Below are 21,230 nucleotides of genomic sequence, written 5' to 3'. Positions count from 1 at the left end.
TTATTCTGAAGTTGATGGAAACATATTTTTAACCTAGGAATATCCCCTGGGATTTTGAGAAAATAAAGAAAGCAAGTGAATGGCTAAGAAGAACTGAAGGACAGTATCCATCTATCTGCCAACGGCTCGAGCTGGGGAAGGACTGGGACTCTGCCACCAAACAGCTCCTGGGAATCCAACCCAGAAACACCACTTCCCCTCTTCACGGACTTCTTAAGTACAGTCAAGGCTGAATCAGATGAAGTTGTCTTTCAAACTTTTTTCATGTTTCCATGTATACAATAATCAGATACTAGTAGGTACCTATAATGAAATCTAATTATGATTTTATTCACTGTAGCAATCACTTTAAAATAAATGGAAACAGTCTATTGTTTTAATGAACTAACAAGCTATTATAAAATAAAAATTCTAGGGGACTCTCTGGCAGTCCAGTGTTTAGGACTCTGAGCTTTTACTGCCAGGGGCCTGGGTTCCATTCCTGGTTGGGAAACTAAGATCCTGCAAGAATATTACAGACTTTGAATACTTTAAGGCGATGAGAGATGCATTGGATGGTCCTGGCAGCTTATTTCCTTTTCCCCTCTCAGGAGTCTGGCAGGGAGCCAGCCCAGCCAGACTGAGCAAGTTGGGAGGAAACTAGCCTGTTTCCGGGCCTGGGTGTCGAACCTTGGCCCTCGGTGTGCATGCTCCCTGGCTTGGACCTTCATCTGTAGACCCCTGCACACCTTATTTTTTTTTTTTTTGGCTGTGTCACCTACCTTCCGGCATCTCAGTTCCCTGACCAGGGGTCGAACCGGCCCCGGCTCTGAAGTGAACGTGCAGAGTCCTAACCACTAGACTGCCAGGGAAGTTCCTGGACACCTTTCTTGTTGCTTAGAGGAACCAGGTGTCCCAAGCAATTCTTTGGTGGATCTTGCTTTTGGTGTTGCATCTAAAATCTCATCACCAAACCCACGGTCATCTACATTTTCTCCTATGTTATGTTCTGAAAGTTTTATAGTTTTGCATTTTTTGCTTAGGCCTCTGATCCATTCTGAGTTTTCCTTGTGAAGGTAGTGAGGTCTCTGTCCACCTTCTTCCACATGACCCCTTCCAGGCCATTGCCGCCCTGCCTTTGCATAGGACCCAGTGTCTTTCAGATACCTTCTTGGCTGTCCTCCCACCTGCCCTGCCGTGACCCCACACACACGTGGTTCATGCTTTCCTTCCTGCTGTGGGGCCTGCCTGCATCTCCAGTGGCTCCCAACACCCTGATGAGGGACCCTGTGAGCCTGCTGGTGCCCGAGGGGACGGGAGGCTCCTGAGGAGCTGGAAAGAGGCCTCCTCTGCCTGTCTCCCTGGGAGGCTGTCAAGAGACGATTCTCATCACCTCCCAATTCTGATGAGGCAGGAGACTCAGGACAGAGCTGCCATGACCTGTCCCACGACTCACACTGCAGACGTCCAGCTCCTTTTGGGGCACGGGCCCAGGGCCAAGGGGAGCTGGCATCTTTGCCACTCTTCCTCTTGCTGTTTATATAAGTACACACCATCTAAATCTAAAACGGGCTTGTTATATCTTTGCTGGCCAAATCAGTCAGATCTTGGCCTTGGCCTGGCCTGCTTGTTTGCTTGATGTAATGACAGAGGACAAACCAGGTACCTGCTTACATTGTTACAGGAAACATATACTAGTAAAAGAAAATTTGGCAATATTTATCAACATTTAAATCACTATGTAGTGATCATTTCATGATGTATAGAAATATCAAATTACTGTGTTGTGCACCAGGAACTAATATAGTGTTGCAGGTCAAATATGCTTCAAAAACAAACAAGCAAACTCATGGAAAAAGATCAGATCTGTGGTTACCAGAGGTGGGGCTGGGGGGAGGGGAGATTCAAAAGGTACAAACTTCCAGTTAAACAGTAAATAAGTCCTAGGGATGTCATGTACAGCATGATAAATGTAATCAACACTGCTGCATGTTATACATGACAGCTGTTCAGAGAGTAAATCCTGAGCGTCTCATCACGAGGAAGCACGTTCTTCTCTTATCCTGCATCTACACAAGGTGATGGATGGCCGCTGAACTCACTGTGACCATCACTCCATGGTGTTTGTGAGTCAGCATGAAACTTATACAGAGCGGTATGTCAATTACATCTCAATAAAACTGGAAAAAAATTAAATCACTACCCTCTTTGATCTATAAATTCCACTAGTAGGAATTCTACTTCTAGAAATTCATCTTAGAGAAACACAGACACACTGACACATGCACGTGTTATATGTGCATATGTACGTAGTGCAGTTGCGGAGCAAGTGCAATAGAGCTCATTTTAAAAGTTATATAAATGGGTGTTTATGTATATATGGGATAAAAATCTGTCATGTCCTATTCCAAACTAGTTACCTTTGAGGAACAGGAACTTTATTTCTATCTTATACATTTTTGAATTAATTGAAAAAAATTTTACGACGAACATATATACTTAAAGTTTTTATTTCAACAATACATAAAAGCAGAGTAAATAGTATAATGAACCCCATCAAGACAAAATATTTTGTCACTTTTTATACATTTAGAATGGCCTTCTCTTCCCTCTGCTTTTGCTGCTGAGGAAACAGGTCGCTGTCCTACAGGATGTCCTGCACTCTGGGCATGTCTGATCGTTTCCATTTCTCTTCCCCATATTCCTTGTAAACTGGAAATTAGATCTAAAGTCCTGAGTAGATTAGGGATCAACATTTTTGTCAGCATGAGCCCTGAAAGTCTGGTTGTTATACTTTCATAAAGCTAACAGTGATCAGCAGGTTTCCAATGAGAAGTTGTTTCCTTACAGCCAACGCTTACCTGTGGAGAGAGACTTTGGCATCCAGTTCCTCGTCAGTCTTTCAGCTAATAATTCTGTTGTCTGAATCATTTTATGAAATGTTGCAATTCTCTATTTTTTCTTCTATACTTATTAGCTGGAATTCTTCTGAAACCATAAGCTGTCCCGCATCAACTAATGTTGCTTTATAATGTTTTTTAAAACTTATTTTAAAAAATATATGGAATTATTAGAATTGCTGTATGCCTTCCTTTAGAGGCTGAGAGTCCTTGGAGAGCAGGCTGGGACGTATTGATCTTTGTGTTCCTGAGCCAACTCAAAGATCTGGTGAGCCTCTCCAGATGGGCCTGGCCAGATCATAGTTTTAAATCAACCTCAGAGAATTAATTTAAAGGAGTTTATTTTGTGAATTGAGTTGCCAGCTAAAAATTGTTACCACCTGACTCTACAAGGATGAGGTCATTAGCTGCTGCAGCTGCTGACCTTCAACACCCCGCACGCGAGTTCAGGGTGGAGATCAGGAATGAGGCCTGTGGACTTAAAAAATATATGCACAATGTGAGAGTTGCTAGTTAAAGTTTTATTTGGGGCAAAATGAGGACTGCAGCCAGGGAGGCAGCATCTCAGAGAGTTCGGAGAAACTTGTTCAAGGAGGCAAGGGGAGGAGCCAAGATATATAGGAGTTTTGCAACAAAGGACAGGTAGTCAGGCACATGAAGAGATTATTGTTAATTAAAGGAAACCAGATATCTCAAGTTAAGGAATTTAGTGCTTTTCTATGTACGGGAAGATGCAAGCTTTGGGCTCACAGAAATCATTCCTTCGACATGCACCTCAGCTGTCTGGGGCCTGCATTTTCACATCCTGAGTTTCCTCAGGGCTCACTACAGGGAGTGACTTGCAGTCTGATGGCAGGTGTTCTTTTCAGCGAGGGCTGCAATCCTTGATGACTGTGACTTCCCTTTATTGATGTGGCAGGAAATATTCCGTTTATAAATATTCCATTCATCAGGCCCTCTGTGCTCTGGGAAAAACTGGCAGAGCAGGTCTTCAGATAGATGCTTCCAGGAGAAGATTTTACGAGCCCAATTCTTGCATCTCCTCGTATCTAGAAAAGCACCAACGTCATTAACAGGGACACCTGCTCCTCATGACCAGCAGCCAGCCTCTGCCAAACCGTGTGCATGCCTGGCCCGACCCCCGTCACCTGAATCACAGCTGTCCTGGCCTCCCCCCACCTCTCTGGAGCAGTTCCCCCCAGCTACTGACAGGCTTTCTCCTGGAGAGAGTTCTCATTTTGCCCCAAATAAAATTTAACGCCCAACTCTCTCCTTGTGTATTTGTTCTCAGTCGGCAAAGTTCACCTCAAATAAAAAGCTTGCTGCTACAGACTTTATTTGCTTATTTGCAATTCAAAGTCAGAAAAATATTTCACCTAGCCACTTTGGGTGGCAATTCATTTTGAGGGGTGACTATTTTGTCAATCATTCATAACCTGGACAAATTACTTTTATCACCTCTTCCGATTTTTCTCAGTGGGAACTAAAAAAAAAAAAACAACAAACACCCAGCTAGAAGTTGGAAAATAAACGTTTTCCTTATCTCAAACAGCACCCTGGCTTGCATTTGATTGGCTCCTTCACAGGCGTTAACCGAAACAAAATCACCTAGATGAGAAGCACCGCGTCTGCGCCGCCGCGCCCACCTCTTCGCCCCGCCCACCCTCAAGCCCCGCCCGCCAGCGCTATACTATGACCTCTCCTCAGCGGCTCCCTCCCCGGGGCTGTCAGCCCGCGGCCCTCCCACCCCAAGCTCCGCCCGCCGGCGTTCTCCCGAGCGCTTCCGTTGCTCGGCCGTTCCTTCCGCCAGGGGCGCCCCGTCGGCCCGCCCACCCGCTTCCCGTGGGCGGTGCGGGGCCCCGGCGCTCCGGCCCTGACGTGACTGTGGTGTGCTCGTCGCTCCCGGGTGGCTAGCCCGCCATTGGCGTTTCGCGGTCCGCGGCGTCCGGCTGGCCGAGGGTCGGGGCCGGGTGGGGCGCCCCGTTATGGCGGCGGCGGAGGAGGAGGAGGGGGCGAGCGCGGCCGCCGGCCCCGCTTCGGGTGTCGACGGCGGTGGCGACTCGCCCGCGGCCGAAGGCGAGGGAGCTGGAGCGGCGGGCGAAGAAGGGAAGGACGCGGCCGCGGAAGGAGCGGAGGCCGTCGCGGACAGCGAGGAGGACGGCGAGGATGTGTTCGAGGTGGAGAAGATCCTGGACATGAAGACCGAGGGGGTAGGTGCGGGGCGCGGGCCGGGCTGGCGCGGAGGCCGCGGGGACGCGGAGGCGACGCTGCCGCCCTAGGCCCCGGGCAGGCCGGCCCCCGAGGCTCGGCGACGCGGGCTGAGCCCCGGAGCAGCCGCGGCCCCGCAGGAGGCCCTCCCCGCGCGCCGCGCCTCCCGCGTCCCGCGGCGGGAGGTGCTTCCCCGGGGCCGCCCTTAGAGCGTCGTCGTCCCGCGCCCGGGTGTCGCCTGCTGGGCTGCGGGCGCTGCGGTGCAGAGCCTGTGCTGCTCGTTCGCCTGCTATCGCCGGCGCCCCAGTCCGGCGCCTGGCGTGCGGGGATGGAGTGAGTGAAGGGCTGGCGGGCTGGAGGCCGGGGGAGGGTGACAGGCTGGCAGGATGGGTCGAGGAAAACAGTCTGTGCGGGTGCACAGGCGTAGGGCGGCCGAAGGCCCTACGCGGTGCTGGTTCTGTATTGTGTCTTCTTTCTATCGTCTGTTATTTCCCATTTGTCGTGCGCTACCTTATACTATTTTTTTGGTCCATTCAGCAGACTTTGTTTGTTTTCAGCCGCTGTATGGTAAGTGTTGTGTTAGGTCCTAAGGGTATAGTGATGAGTTGTAGCATACGCAGCTGCTGACATGAAAGATTCTCCTGTCCAGTGGGGGGTAAATAACTGAAATCCAGGGTCATCAATATTGTTGTTAGTTGCCGTAAAGATAGGGACATTTTCATGTATAAGTTTCCCAGATACATTGTAAGCACCTTCAGGTGAGAGGTGGTGCAGTCCTAGACTGTTTTGTATCAACTGCGTTTAACACAGTGCTTGGCAGGTGGAAGATATTCAGAAAATATTTGGTTAGGAGGGTAATATCTTCAGAATTAAGATGATTCACTTCTTCATACAATAGTTAATTTTGCCAGTTCCGAAGAATTGTAGGCACAGTATGTAAGGCCCCATGTTTAAGGTTTTGTTTCCTTCATTTAAGTGGAATCTCACTTTGGTGTGTGTCTGCTTTTTTTGCTCAGTACTGTCTTTGTGAGATTTAATCCATGTGGTTGGAGCTATAGTTTCTTTCCTTTCGTTGCTGAATAGTACAGTGACCCTCAAACAACTCGGAGCCTAGGGGTGCCTGACCCCCGCACAGTTGAAAAGCCACCTATAATTTTTGACTCCCCAGAACCTAACTACTAACAGCCTTTTACCAGAAGGGGAAGCCTTACCCATAGTATAAATAGTTGGTTAACAAGTATTTTGTATGTTATGTATATTATGTACCATATCCTTAATAAAAAAGTAAACTAAAAAGAAAATGTTACTAAGAAGATAGTAAGGAAGAGAAAATATATTTACAGTATTGTATACCCTAAGTTTACATCGTCTGTTAACAAGATGAATCGCTTGTCAGAACCTACATCAGTATTAGATGTTATGTGTATTACCAACACTAGACATCAAAAATGAAAAGTTATTGTGAAGAAGTGTAATGATTCGTGCTTTATGGCAGCCTGGTGTAATGGATACCTTTGCTTCTTGGTAGCCCAGCCTAGACACTAATGAATGAATTGTTAGAAATGTTTGTGGCGTATAGTATTACAGTCATATTCATAATACGGTTTCAAAAACATCATTACATTTTTTTAAAGAAATCACTTATCTGTAATAATAGGCTAATAGTTTCTCCAATTGGAAAAGAATATGGTAATATAATTCTTTGAAAGCAAAGTTATAAAACATTAAGAAAACTAACACATTAATTTTACATTAAATGTCACTCACCTTATGCTTTTGTAGTGATAGACCAGTATCTACATATACTTTATGCATTCATTACATACGTTTTTAAAAACTATTTCAATATGTCTAGGCTATGTGGTTCATCTGCGACTTTTTTCAAATAGTTGGAAATCTCCAAAAATTCTCCAATATATTTCTTGAAAAATATCTGCATATAAGTGGACCCCCCAGTTCAAACCCATGTTGTTAAAAGGTTACCCGTATTCAGTTGTATGAATATATTACAGTCTATCTTTTCTGCTACTGTTGATGGGCATTTGAGTTCTTTCCAGTTTTGGTGTTGTGAATAATTCTTCTGAGAACTTTATTGAATGTGTCTCCTGGTGTATTGTGCACAAATGTTTCTCCTGGTTGTGTATGCTTAGGAATTGTTCAGACAGGATGCATATGTCTTTAGCTTTAAGTGGAAACTGTTTTTGAAAGTGGTTGTACCAGTTTACTGTACTTCTCATGGTTTATGAGAATTCCTTTTGTTTCACATCCTATCAGTGCTTGATATCATCAGTCTTTGTATTTTTAGCCAGTACTGATGGGGTATCTGATGGTATTTGCTACTTGTAATTTATATTTCTCTGGATTTTACATTAGTAATCAGTGTTGACATCATTGAACATCTTTTCATACACTTATTTATTGGTCATTTTGTTATCTTTTATGGTGCCTTTTCAAATTCTCTTTCTACTGAGTTATCTGTCTTTATTGACTTGTATTCTAGATTCAGACTCTTTGTGATGTCATGTGAATCTCTTTTCCTGCTATGTCTTTTTGGTGAATAGAAGTTCATATGATTAATGTAGAAAACCTTAATCTCTGTCTTGATGTTGAGTGCTTTTTATGTCTGGTTTGAGAAATCTTTCCCAACCCTAAATATTCCATTATTAATATTTTTTCGGAAAACTCTGTTTTGTCTTTCAGATTTTATATTTACACTTGACTTGGAATTGATTTTGTGTACAGTGTAATGTAAGGGTCAGGTTTCATTGAGCAAATCTGTCTTTTTATTCTTTAACAATGGCTCTAAATTGTAGAATCAACTTGTCAGTTTCCTTGCAAACATAAAAACTGAATTTTTATTGGGATTTGCATTGAATCTGTGGATAAATTTAGGATCAATTTAATTTTTTTCAATACTTTTTTTCTGGCTGCATTGGGTCTTCGTTGCTGTGCGTGGGCTTTCTCTAGTTGCAGCGAGCGGGGGCTACTCTTCACTGTGATGAGCAGGCTTCTCATTTGGTAGCTTCTCTTGTTGCAGAGCATGAGTGCAGGCTCAGTAGTTGTGGCACACAAGCTTAGTTGCTCCACGGCATGTGGGATCTTCCCAGACCAGGGATTGAACCTGTGTCCCCTGCATTGGCAGGTGGATTCTCAACCACTGTGCCACCGGGGAAGTCCCTCAATAATGGTTTTTGTTTTTTTGGGGGGTTTTTTGTTTTGCTTTCTTTCCCGAAATGTATTTTTTTCTTTTTAAGAACTTTTATTGAGCTACAGTTAACAGACAATAAACTGCATATATTTAGAGTGTACAATTTGGTATTTTTTTTCTTATTAGTAATGTATATATGGCAATCCCAATCTCCCAATTCATTCCCCCCCAGCCCTCCCCGCTTTCCCCACTTGGTGTCCATATGTTTGTTCTCTACATCTGTGTCTCTATTTCACCTTGCAGACCAGTTCATTTGTACCGTTTCTCTATAGTCTGCATATGTGTTAATATATGATATTTGTTTTTCTCTTTCTGACTCACTTCACTCTGTATGACAGTCTCTAGGTCCATCCATGTCTCTACAAATATCCCAGTTTCATTGCTTTTTACAGCTGAGTAATATTCCATTGTATATATGTACCACGTCTTTTTTATCCATTCATCTATTGATGAACATTTAGGTTGCTTCCATGTGGCGGGAGGATTCCTAACCACTGTGCCACCAGGAAAGTCCCCTGACATAGACTCTTAATTATTATTTTAAAATTATAAAGTTTTTAGGATTATTTCTGAAAGTTAAAAGACTATTCTTTTCCCATTATTTCTCAGTTTCTAGTCCTGCTACATGCTGATGCTTGGTCTTTCTACAGATGGCAGAATAATTGATAGGCAGTGTGGGCATGATTGAAGGTAAATTGAGGGGGACAGTGGTTGGCACTCAGTCTGGAAAGTTTATTGCCTTGGTGGTTGTATGAATAAAATTAGGCAGTGTTAAGAGTATAGCTAGAATGGTGCTCTGCAGTTCATGCAGAAAACTATTGCATGAGTGTGTTCTTGCTTCTCAGTGAGATTGGGTATTGAGCAGAAAAGAAAAATCAGAAATCTGGAGAAGCAAGAATTTGAAATATATATGACAAAGATTTAATAGCAATCAAGTATTAAAAATAAAGGAAATTCCCTGGCCATCCAGTGGTTAGGACTCACTTTCACTGTTGTGGCCCAGGTTCAGTCCTTGGTTGGGGAACTAAGATCCTTCAAGATGTGTGGCACAGCCAAAAAAAAAAAGTTTTAAATAGAAAAATTCTTTAAAATATGCAAGAAAATGGGCAAAAGACACAACATGTAACTTTAAAATGTTTTTGCTATAGTTTATATACATGCATTTTGTTGTGTATCTTAAATTTTCCACTGTAACCATTTTTCAGCATTTCGTTCAGTGGCATTAAGCACATCCACACTAATGTGCAGTCACCACCTCCAGCTCCGGAACTTTGCCATCTTCCCAGTGGAAACTCTGTCTCCACTGAACACTAATTGCTTGTTCTCCCACCCCCAGCCCCCGGCAGCCCTTTTGTCTCAATGAGTTTTGTCTCAATGAGTTTCCCTACTTTAGGTAATTCATATAAATGGAAGTATAAATATTTTTCTTCTGTGTCTGGTTTATTTCACCTAGCATGATATTTTTAAGGTTCATCCATTTTGTAGCATGTATCAGAACTTCCTTCCCTTTAAGGCTGAGTAATCCATTATATGCATACCCTGCTTTCTGTTTATATGTACATTCATCTTTTGGTTGGTTGTTTGGGTTATTTCCCACTTCTTAGCTGTTGTGAATAATGCTGCCCTGAAATGTGTGTTCAGATACCTGTTTGAATTTGTTTTCAGTTCTTTGAGGTATATGCCTTGGAGGGGAATTGCTGGATTATGAGGTAATTCTGTTTAACTTTTTGAGGAATTGCCAAAGTGTTTTTCACAGCATTTGTACCATTTTACATTCCCGCCATCAGTGTGAGAAGGTTCTCATTTCTCCACATCCTCACCATCACTTGTTTTCTGTTTTTGTTTGTTTTACCTAGTGGGTGTGAGGTAGTATCTCATGGTTTTAATTTGCATTTCCCAAAGAACTAATGATGTTGAGCATCTTTTCATCTGCTCTTGGCCATTTATATAAATTCTTGGAGAAATGTCTACTCATGTCTTCCTTTGTCCATTTTTAAGTGTGTTGTCTCGTTTTTGAATTGGAGGTGTTTTGTAACACCATTTGGAAATATTTTCTTCAATTAATGGGTTGCCTTTTCACTTTAATGAAAATGTCCTTTGATGCACACAAGTTTTTAATTTTAATGAAGTTATTTTACATATTTTTTCTTTTGTTTGGGATTTTGATGTTTTATGGACATAACTTGTTCACTTCATACATACATGCTCACTTCATGTCTCTGTGTCACATTTTGATAATTTTCATAACATTTCACACTTTTTCATTATTTCTATATTTGTTATAGTGATCTGTGATGTGATGTTATGGTGATCTTTAATGTTATGGTGATCTGTGATGTTAGTTTGGCAAAAAGATTTCCACTCACTGAAGGCTCAGATGATGGTTAGCATTTTTTAGCAACAAAGTGTTTCTTAATTAAGGTAGGTACATTGTTTTCTTAGATAATGCTATTGCATACTCAGTAAAGTATAAACATAACTTTTATATGCACTGCAAAACCAAAAAAGTTGTATGACCTGCCTTCTAATATTTATTGCAATGGTCTGGAACTGAACCCACAATATCTCTGAGGTATTCCTATATCCAAGAACTCATTGTCAAATCCAAGGTTCTGAAGATTTACCCCTGAGTTTTCGTCTAAGAATTTTGTGGTTTTAGCTCTTAAATTTAGGTCTTTCATCTATTTTGAGTTAATTTTTGTGTACGGTTTGAGGTGTTAATTTTTGTGTATGTGGAAGTCCAGTTGTCCCAGCACAATTTGTGTCCCTATTGATTGGACTTGGCACCTTTATCAGACATTAGTTGGCTGTAGATGTATGGGTTTTTTTCTGGACTCCATATGTCTGTTCTTATGTCAGTACCATACTGTTTTGATTACTGTGGCTTTGTATTAAATTTTGAAATCAAGAAGTGTGAGTCCCCCAAATCTGTTCTTTTTCAAGATTGTTTTGGCTCTTCAGGACCTCTTCCAATTCCATATGAATTTGAGGTTTGTCTTTTCTACCTTTGCAAACAAGGCTATTGGAATTTTGATAGGGATTGCATGGAATCCAGAGGTCACTGGTAGTTTTGACATCTTAACAATATTGTCTTCCTACCAAAGAACACAGATGTCTTTCCATTTATTTGTATCTAATTTCTTTCAGCAGTGTTTGGTAGTTTTTAGTGTACACATCTTTTATCTCCTTGGCTAAGGTTATTCTTGAATATTGTATTCTTTAGATGAGATTGTAAATGGAATTGCTTTCTTAATTTTGTTTTTGGATTGTGGATTGCAGATGTATAGAAACACAGCTAATTTTTGTGTCTTGTACCCTGCAACTTTGCTGAGTTCATTTATTAGATCTGGTTACTTTCTTGTGGATTTTTTGGGATTTTCTCATATATAGAATGATATCATCTGTGACTATAGTTTCACTTCTTCCTTTCTAATTTGGATGCCTTTTGTAGCTTTTTCTTACCTAATTGCTCTGGCTAAAACTTTTAGTACAATGTTGACTAGCAGTAGTAAAAGTAGGCACATAGCAGGTAATTTTTCAAAGAAAAAAATGTAAAGAGCTTAATGATAATTTTTTAAGTGGATTTGGAATATGGCAGAAGTTGGCAAGCTTTTTTTGTAAATTACCATATAGTGAACGTTTTAGACATTGTGGGTTAAGAGGCAATTTGGGGGTTTAGAGTTAGTGTTCCTTATCATGGTAGAAACGTGACCTCATTCTCCTAAGAAACTTTCCTTCTTGGAAACTCACTAGAATGTGTTACCCTGTCTGCCTTTGGCACTGACATATGTTGCCTTCACATGCAGGATAACTTCCTGCTTGCAACCCAGCTCCTGGGTTTGGATTTCAGCTGAACTACTCCTTAGCTGTGTGATCTTTACTAGTTACTTAGTCTATCTAGAAGCTTCAGTTTCCACATCTGTAAAATGAATGTTAATACTTCACAGGGTTATTCTAAAGAAGTGAGTCAATAAATGCCAAGATTTCAACAGTGCACAACACATTGTGAGGCACTTGATATAAATAATTCTTTTTTTGTTTTCATGTGTTTTAATTTTTTTAATTGAAGTGAAATTGATTAGAATATGACAGTTTCAGGTGTACAATATAATGATTTGATGATTTGTTTTCAACCATTTTAAAAATGTAAAACCCTTCTTAGCTTACAGCATGAGCAAAAACGGAGGCAGGCCCTGCTACAGTTTGCTGATCCCTGCTCTTGTATCTGGTGAAGTGAAAATTGGAGCATCTTTTCTGGAAGGCATTTGACAGTGCGTTTTTACAATCTTTAAGTGGCTTTATTTGATCCCGTTGGTCTCTCTGTTGGGAATTTATTCTGACAACCTAATCAGAGTCTCAGCATTACTTATAAAAACACAAATTGGAAACAATCAAGGCAACTTTGGTTTCCAGAGGGAGAGCTGTCACATTTTTTGTTCTATTTATATGATGGAATAATAGTTCAGTCACTAAAAATTGTTTTTGGAAAATATTACAAGAAATGTTTGATATATCGGTGAGAAAGCAAGATAAAACTGATAGTATTATCCTAGTGTTTTAAATACATATGTTAACTATATACTTATAAATGCAAAAGGTGAAGGAAATAGGTCAAATTGTTATCAGTATTTTGAGGTGACTTTTGTTTTTTCCTGTTTTTCATTGATTTTCAAAGACTGCACATTACTTATATAATCAGGAAAAGACCTCAGTCTCTGGTTTATAAAAAATGGATTGTTGATATTGAGGGTTTTATTTATTTTTCTTAATTTTTTAAAAATTGAGGTATAATTGACATATCTAACATAAGTTTTAGGTGTACAACATAATGATTTGATATTTGTATACATTGTGAAATGATTGCTATAGTAACATCTAGTTAACATCTAAAAAACTTTTTTCTTGTGATGAGAACTTTCAAGATCCACATTCTTAGCAACTTTCAAATATGCAATACAGTATTATTAACTATAGTCACCATCCTGTATATTTATTACATCCTTGTGACATATTTATCTTATAACTGGAAGTTTGTGCCTTTTGACACCCTTCACCCATTTTTCCTATCCCCCACCCCCTGCCTCTGGCAACCACTGATCTGTTCTCTGTATCGGTGAGCTGGGGGGGGGTTTGTTTGGTTTGGTTTTTTGTTTGGTTTGGCTGTATTGGGTCTTCATTGCCACTCTTGGGCTTTCTCTAGTAGTGGCTGGGGTGGGGGGAGCTACTCTTGGTTGTGGTGTGCGGGCTTCTCATTGCGGTGGCTTCTCTTGTTGCAGAGCACAGGCTCTAGGCACGAGGGCTTCAGTAGTTGCAGCATGTAAGCTCAGTAGTTGTGGCATGTGGGCTCAGTAGTTGTGGCATGTGGGCTCAGTAGTTGTGGCATGTGGGCTCAGTAGTTGCGGCACACAGGCTCAGTAGTTCTGGCTCACAGGCTCTAGAGTGCATGCTCAGTAGTTGTAGTACACGGGCTTAGTTGCTCCGTGGCATGTGGGATCTTCCCAGACCAGGGATGGAACCCGTGTCCCCTGCATTGGCAGGTGGATTCTTAACCACTGCCCCACCAAGAAAGTCCCTGTTTGTTTTTCTTTTTATATTCCACGTGTAAGTGAGATCGTATAGTATTTATCTTTCTCTGAGTTATTTCACTTATTGTAATGCCCTTGAGGTCCATCTGTGTTGTTGCATATGGCAGGATTTCATTCTTTCTTTTTTATGGCTGAATAGTATTCCACTGTGTGTGTGTGGGTGTGTTTGTGTGTGTGTGTACATGTATGTGTGGTGTATATGATTATATATGTATGTGATATATGTGTGTGTATCTATATACACATGCACTGCATTTTCTTCATTCGTTTATTTGTTGGTGGACACTTGGTTTGTTTCCACTTTTTGGCTATTGGAAATAATGCTGCAGTGAACATGGGGTACATAGATCTTTTCAAGTTAGTGGTTGTCATTTTCTTTGGATAAATACCCAGAAGTGGGATTGCTGAATCATATGGTAGTTCTGTTTTTAATTTTTTGAGGGTCTTCCTTACTGGTTTTGATAGTGGTTACACCAGTTTACAGTCTCACCCAAAAGTGCATAAGAGTTCCCTTTTCTCCACATCCTTATCAACACTTGCTATTTCTTCTGTTTTTGATAATAGTCATTCTAACAGGTGTGCGGTGACAACTCATGGTTTTGATTTGCATTTCTCTAATAATCAGTGATGTTGAGCATCTTTTCAGCTATCTGTTGGCAGTCTGTGTGTCTTCTTTGGAAAACTGTCTATTCATTTCTTTTGCCCAGTTTTTAATAAGATTGTTTTTTGCTATGTAGTTGTATCAATTCTTTATATATTTTGGATATTGACTCTATCGGATATATGATTTGAGGATATCTTCCGGTTCAGGGGCTGCCCTTCATTTTATTGATGGTTTTCTTTGTTGTGTGGAAGCTTTTTAGTTTGATGTAGTTTGACTTGTTTACTTTTGCTTTTTTTTTTTTTTTTTTTTTTTTTTTTACTTTTGCTCTTAAAAGTTGCTTTTGCCCTTGGTGATACTGTTTTTGGGGGTTCTTTTTTGTTTGGTTTGGTTTGTTTTTTTAGGCCACTTGCTTCAGGAGGGGAACAATTTTTTTTTACATTTGTTGTTGTGGTTATTTAACTTAAAAATGTTATTAAGTGATAAGTAATACATGCAAATTAGGTAGAAGATTGATTCTCCTTCCTTCCTCCTCCCCAGAAACTGTTAAAATTACCAGCTTCTCCTGTCTTACAGAGAACATTCAGGAGAGGCTTTTAGGCCAATTCACTTTAGGAGGGGTCAGAAATTAAAACATGACTGATGTTTTATTGTTCCACTATAGTAAGCAATTGCCCTTAAAGGGAGAAAGCACAGCTGGACTTAGATCGGATGGACTTTCATTATATGTTTTAAGGAATTCACAAGTGACCTCAGAAGATGAATATTCTTTATCATAGTTTCAGTCTCCATTTCAGGTTGGTTCATGTATTCTCATCTACTGTATGGCTTTGGAACTATACTCAAGTCTAATATTCTTTATCTGCCTGTTTTTAATTTATATAACAGGGTAAGGTCCTTTATAAAGTTCGATGGAAAGGATACACATCAGATGATGATACCTGGGAGCCTGAGGTTCACCTTGAGGACTGTAAAGAAGTTCTTCTTGAATTTAGGAAGAAAGTTGCGGATAACAAAGCTAAACCAGTGAAGAAAGATATCCAGGTATTACATCTTATCTTACAGTGTTTTTTTTAATATAAGAAGCTTATTATAAATTTTAATGTTATACAGAATGTGCAGTAAGGGATTTACAGATAATAATAAAATATACATTTCTGTTGTAAGTTCTGTTTAGCCAGTTGATTCTCATAAAATGCTTTCATTGATTTTTGCCAGACTCTTCTTTCTGTAGCCAACCTGTGACTGCAGGTGACGAAGAGGTATAGTGTGGACATGCTGATTATCTTCCTTTAAGAATAAGATGAAAATGAGGAGAAAAGAGGCATGTTGAAACTTTACCTGTTCGTCCGTGGTGTGAGCATCACATTTTTGTGCACTTGGGGAGTGCTGCATGTGCTGGTCACCTTGTGTCTGCAGGTGCAGCGTTACTAGCATATTTCCCAGTCTGATTTTTCTGCTAATTGATCACTTTGTAAAGCTATACATTTTAATTTATTTCAGATATTCACAGGTCTGATTATCTCCAGGTCTTTGGTTTTCTCTTCTATTTCCACTTAATTTTTAGCCACTTTATTGTTTTTTAGTAGCTCTTGGTGGTAAGGAAGGGTAAAGAATTCAGAGGAACTCAGGTGAGTTAAACTTCTATCATCAGCAGTTTGAGAAAAGATTTGATGGTAGTCTCAAGTGGGATAATGTTAAAATGAATGTGCACATTTGGTCTAAGGGTTTCCTTCTATGGATTTGTCCGTTGTTTTATTCTTGATTCTCCTATTCCACACATTATTGAATTGGCTTTATTTATGAATCTTCTAAGAATTTCACGTTTTACTTTTCTTTGTAAGTTTTATTTATAGCTTCTATTTATAAATTGAACCCACTTTATTCAACTTCTTGTTTTTGCTTTTAGTTTTTTTTTTTATTAGAAATCATCATCATTTTCTTAGAATACTGACAGAGGTTCTTGAACTTAGAACTATGTAGTGAAAATTGCTGACAAGAAAGATTCTTACTTGCTGAAGTTTTTATTTTAAGGACTGAATATTGATCCCTTCTTTCCCTACAGTTTGTTTCAACTACATGCTTAGTATTTTTTAAATGACCAAAACAGTATTAGACTTGACTGTGTGTAGTGGGTGTTAGTGATAGTATCCGTGACAGGTACAGCCTCTACTCACCCAGCACCTGTCCCCTGTATGCGCCAGATGCTGGGCCAGCATTTTCATGGATTAGGGTGAGAAAACGGAGGTTTAGGTGAGTTCCATTAACCAGCCCAGGTTCACCAGTTAGTACTGATAGAGCCAGGCAGCTGCACTCTTAACCACTATGATAGGGTTTCTTTTGGTTTGAGTTGTAGTTTGAAATCCATTTAGAGGAGTGGAATTACCAGTTTCTTAAATGTATGCTGCAGTGGCAGTGTCTTTAATAAACACAGTTTTTAAATTACCAAGCAAAATCTTCAGTACTTTTTAAATGTTTGTAAAGGAAATCCTTTACAAGATGAGTTCAGATTAGAGATTTTTCGTTACGTTTTTTGCTGTATTTATACTTCACTTTTCTAGAACGGGTGCCTACACCCTCCTTCCTTTTTCTTTACTAAAAACACTATACAGACACAAATGCACCTGTCTTACTAAGTGATTGGTTATTACTTTCAAAATTTAGACATTTTCATTGAAATCTTCTTAAGTTTATTTCTAACTTTCCTGCCTTGCTAGTGAGATAAGTTTGCAGAAACTTCTCCCAAGAAGTCTTGACTTGCAGAATCCTGGCTCTGTTGTCCCTTTCACTTTACCAAGGCTCTGCTTAAACCCGGCTTGCCACTCTCTTGATTTAAAAGTATTGCTGATAGTCTGAATGAGAATGATTCCTGATAGACGGGTCTGTTTGAGGCTTATTTTTAAGCTTAAAAGTCCTTATCCTAGTTTTAGGAAGACACTTTGCTACTTGAAAATGTCTTTTTCTAAACTCTCCTTACTATTTTATAAATAACTTAAAATTCCAGGCACTAATAACATTTTGAATTTTTATAAGACTAAATCCTCTATTTCCTATGTCAGGTCAACTCTCTCCTGAATTCTCTCATTTATAAAGTATTCCAGTGTTTATATTGCTATGACTTTTTGACCTAATCATTGAGTAGTGTCAGTGGACAGGCGTATGGCAGAAATGCAACTGGTCGCTAACCGTTTCCCACTTTAGCAAAATAGTTTTGCTGTTTGTAAGTTTTGTGACTCTCTCACTGTAGGTGTGGAAGTAGAGCCAGTAGGAGAAAGTGCTCCTCCCTTCATCTCGCCATCACTCCGTCCACGCAAGAGACAGACCTGTGCTGCCTGTGAAAATTGTGATATTTCCCAGTCACCAGAATCTTTGTCTTGTGGAGAGGTTTTACCACAGTTGTATTTAAGACTATTTGGTTCGTCAGTTTATCTACTTAAATCTGGGAGCACTGCTTGCTTAGGACTTAGTAAGCATCACAGAAGTTAGAAGTGGTCTCTAAAATACCCCAAAAAGTGATTGTTGATGCTGTTCACTAGAAAATACACGATGCAGAAGTGGTATTTGTTCATTAAAATACTTTTTATCATTTATCATTTGGATACCTTTGTATCTTTTTGCTGACTATCAGGTATTTCAAACTAAAAAAAAAGTGTGGGGGGGTGCTGTTTAACATTCGTGTGATACGGTCCAGACCTTCATTTTTTAGTGGACTGAAAATCTATAAATAAGGCATCATGGGTCCGCCTTGAGCTTTGATGGCTGATGTTACAGGACACAGAAGAACCTTTACTGGGCTGTCACAGTGACATTTTACTATTTTTAACTTTTTGGTTCTTTTTTCAGGGATAACTTTTTTTTTTAAGTAAATATAGAGTGTCTTATATGGGCCAGACCCTTAAATGGTCACAGTTTCACAAAGATAGATCATTATCTACCTTATGCTCTTGAGGGGTCTTACAGATTGTCCATGTACGATCTTACTTTTAAGAGTAGTACCATATACTAAGGATTTTGCCTTCTGCCTTTCTTTTAAAATAATTTTTTTTATCAATACATATTCTAACCAGCAAACAACTGTGTTTTTTAATAATTACCTCTGTCCTTACTACTCAGCTAAGAGATAGTTTTGCCTTTGTTTTAAAATTTGAGGATAGCTTTTTTTTTTAGCTTTTTGAAATACTGGCTATAAAATAATAAATATGTGTATTCTTTTAATGTAAAATGAATTATAATTTGCACACCCAAATAAGCTTTATTTTTAAGAGTACATTTTGTGAAGTTAACATTTATTCCAGTAATGCCGTGGCCCAAAATGGTTTTAAATTATTTATTTTGGAATTGTCTTCGTAAGAATCTATATGTCGAGCAGGAAAATAATTTCTAGTGACGCCTCCTTTTTGTACTAAAAAAAGTGTGGCGATGGTTGTAAAAGTGCAGGAGTGCACTTGTAAAAGTTACTTGAGCAATGGTTACTATTGAAAAGCTCGTGGTTTCCAGAGGTGATGAGCTAGAGGGGGTGACACTGGGGTGTGTGTACAGTGGTCACTTGTTTTGTCTTTTCGCCTCGTGCACAGTGTTGGTGACCATCCGTGTAGACCAGGTGTTTACCGAGTGGAGGGGCGAGTGGCCCTGGCCTGCTCAGCTCGACCCCAGTTTGTGCCTGTTGACTTGGTATAATTATGATCGGAGCCCCTTTAATTTTCAAAGTTGTCCTGATTTGGATAATAACTTTTAAATTTATTTTATGTGTGAAACTATTAAAATGAGTAAGAAGACATTACTAGTATGCTGGAAGAGCTCAGACTTGTGATATGTGTGGTTTTAATTTTATTTGATTATTTTTTAGTTTTTTTAGTTCTTTTAAAAGGTAACACTAATTCCTTTGCATCATGTAACATTTGTTGTTTGATGGCAAACAACTGTTCATCAGATGGTAGCTAAGTTTTATGTCCTGACTTCATTGAATCTGGCCAGTTATTCCAGGGCCAGATCATCCTGGTGCAGCTAACCTACTAATGCATTTGAAATACAGCTGAATAATAATTCCACACAGAGTATTTTGATACCTAAAGCCAAACTGCTGTATTATCATCTTATTTGCATCAACCCGTTATATTTAAAACCTACAGGTTGTAACTATCTTGGGAGTAGTTTAATGACCAGAGGAAAAGTCTTTTTTTAAAGTTATTTGCTAAGGAGCCAGTGTTAGAGCTCTTCCCAGATGACTGCGGAATTAGGATAGGTGGCAGCACTATTCACAATAGCCAGGACATGAAGCAGCCTAAGTGTCCATCAAGAAGTGAATGGATGTTTAAAAAAAAAAAAGAAGTGAATGGATGTAGAAGACGTGGTACATACATACAAGGGAATATTACTCGGCCCCCCCAAAAAGAATGAAATCATGCCATTTGCAACAACATGGATGGACCCAGAGATTATCATACTAAGTGGTCAGAAAGACAAATACCATATGACATCACTTATATGTGGAATCTAAAATATGACACAGATGAACTTATTTACAAAACAGAAACAGACTCACATAGAAGAGAAACGTATGGTTACGAAAGGGAGTGGGGGAGGGATAAATTAGGAGATTGGGGGGAACAGATACACACGACTGTATATAAAATAGGTAAACAACAAGGACCTGCTGTACAGCACAGGGAACTATACTCATATCCTCTATTAAACCGTAATGGAAAAGAATATGAAAAGGAATATATGTATGGATGTATAACTGAATCACTTTGCTGTACACCAGAAACTAACATAACACTGTAAATCAACTATACTTCAATTTTTTTTTTTTAAAAAGGATAGCTCATAGGTGACCTTGCCACATTGTTCAAGTGACAGCTGTAGCAGCCACCACGTGGGGCCGGCACCGTGGCTGATGGCCGGGACGAAGCTGAGACAACAGGGAGGTGCCAAGTAGCTGTGCAGAGAGGAAGCCAGTGCTCCAGAGGTTTGGAGGCTCAGCTGTGAAGTTCTGAGGAGGGGAAACCCTCTGGGAGATCTTTATATTTACACAATTTAGAATTTTCAGAATTTTAGAATAAAAGAGTAACTGACCTCTTGATTGTTAATTATTTCATGTTCATTCATTCAAAAAATCCGGTTCTAATATGTCAGTCATGAGGAGTGAGAAGAATAAGATACACCTCTGCCTTCAAAGCACTCACAGTATGTGGAGGGGAGGGGCCAAGGGGACGGAACCTAAAACACGGCATGAGATTCATTTTTGTGGCTGCAAGGCTGCTGGGGAGAGTCAGAGGATTCGCCATTTGGCTGAAGCCCTAAGAAATGAGAAATTCAAGTGTCCTAGAAGGGGAGGCAGGTACAAAGATGCAAAGTTTTGCAAAAGCACAGATTTGGGGGTGCTGGTGAGAAGTGCCAGAGCTTTCACTTGGAAAGGAGCAGGGGTGATGTTGGGGCAGAGATTGGGAAGACGTTTATATGCAGCTGGATTTACCATTGGGTAGTAGAAGGACCAGCAGAAGTTTCAAGGGAAGTTGTGTGATGAAATTTGTGTTTTAGGAACTTGATTTCTTTAAGAACTGTATTGGGAAAATTTGGCCATATAAAAATGCAGAGGGCTGTGTCGTGAGACTGGAGATTTCATCACCCAGCTGCAGTCACTATCAGGACTTCAGCCTTCTTTCTGTCTGTGGTCCCACTCTCCCCTTTCACTTGCTGGAGTGTTTTAAGGCAAATACTTTAGTACTTCAGATGTCCTATCACTTTTC

The 21,230-nt window shown here is 40.0% G+C and overlaps 2 protein-coding genes across 24 annotated transcripts in view; both read left to right on the top strand.

Moving 5' to 3' along the window:
* Positions 1-2,158, top strand: part of PARP4 (poly(ADP-ribose) polymerase family member 4) — a 105,075-nt gene extending 102,917 nt beyond the window's left edge. For all 18 annotated transcript variants that reach the window (XM_057707097.1, XM_057707089.1, XM_057707094.1 and 15 more), the window contains one exon: positions 38-2,158. In XM_057707097.1, the coding sequence (XP_057563080.1) occupies positions 38-233 (196 nt within the window). In that variant the 3' untranslated portion in view covers positions 234-2,158. The remainder of the gene's footprint in view (positions 1-37) is intronic.
* Positions 2,159-4,685: 2,527 nt separating this feature from the next.
* MPHOSPH8 (M-phase phosphoprotein 8) overlaps positions 4,686-21,230 on the top strand; it is a 51,427-nt gene continuing 34,882 nt past the window's right edge. Inside the window, exons 1-2 of one of the 6 annotated variants that reach the window (XM_057707058.1) lie at positions 4,689-5,089; positions 15,370-15,525. In XM_057707058.1, the coding sequence (XP_057563041.1) occupies positions 4,865-5,089; positions 15,370-15,525 (381 nt within the window). In that variant the 5' untranslated portion in view covers positions 4,689-4,864. Of the gene's footprint in view, positions 5,090-15,369; positions 15,526-21,230 lie in introns of all 6 variants that reach the window. The other 5 variants (XM_057707057.1, XM_057707060.1, XM_057707059.1 and 2 more) reach the window with 5 other exon arrangements.

Source organism: Hippopotamus amphibius, chromosome 14 (genome assembly GCF_030028045.1).
Source record: "Hippopotamus amphibius kiboko isolate mHipAmp2 chromosome 14, mHipAmp2.hap2, whole genome shotgun sequence".
Lineage (NCBI taxonomy): Eukaryota > Metazoa > Chordata > Mammalia > Artiodactyla > Hippopotamidae > Hippopotamus > Hippopotamus amphibius.
This window is presented reverse-complemented; position numbering and strand designations above follow the sequence as displayed.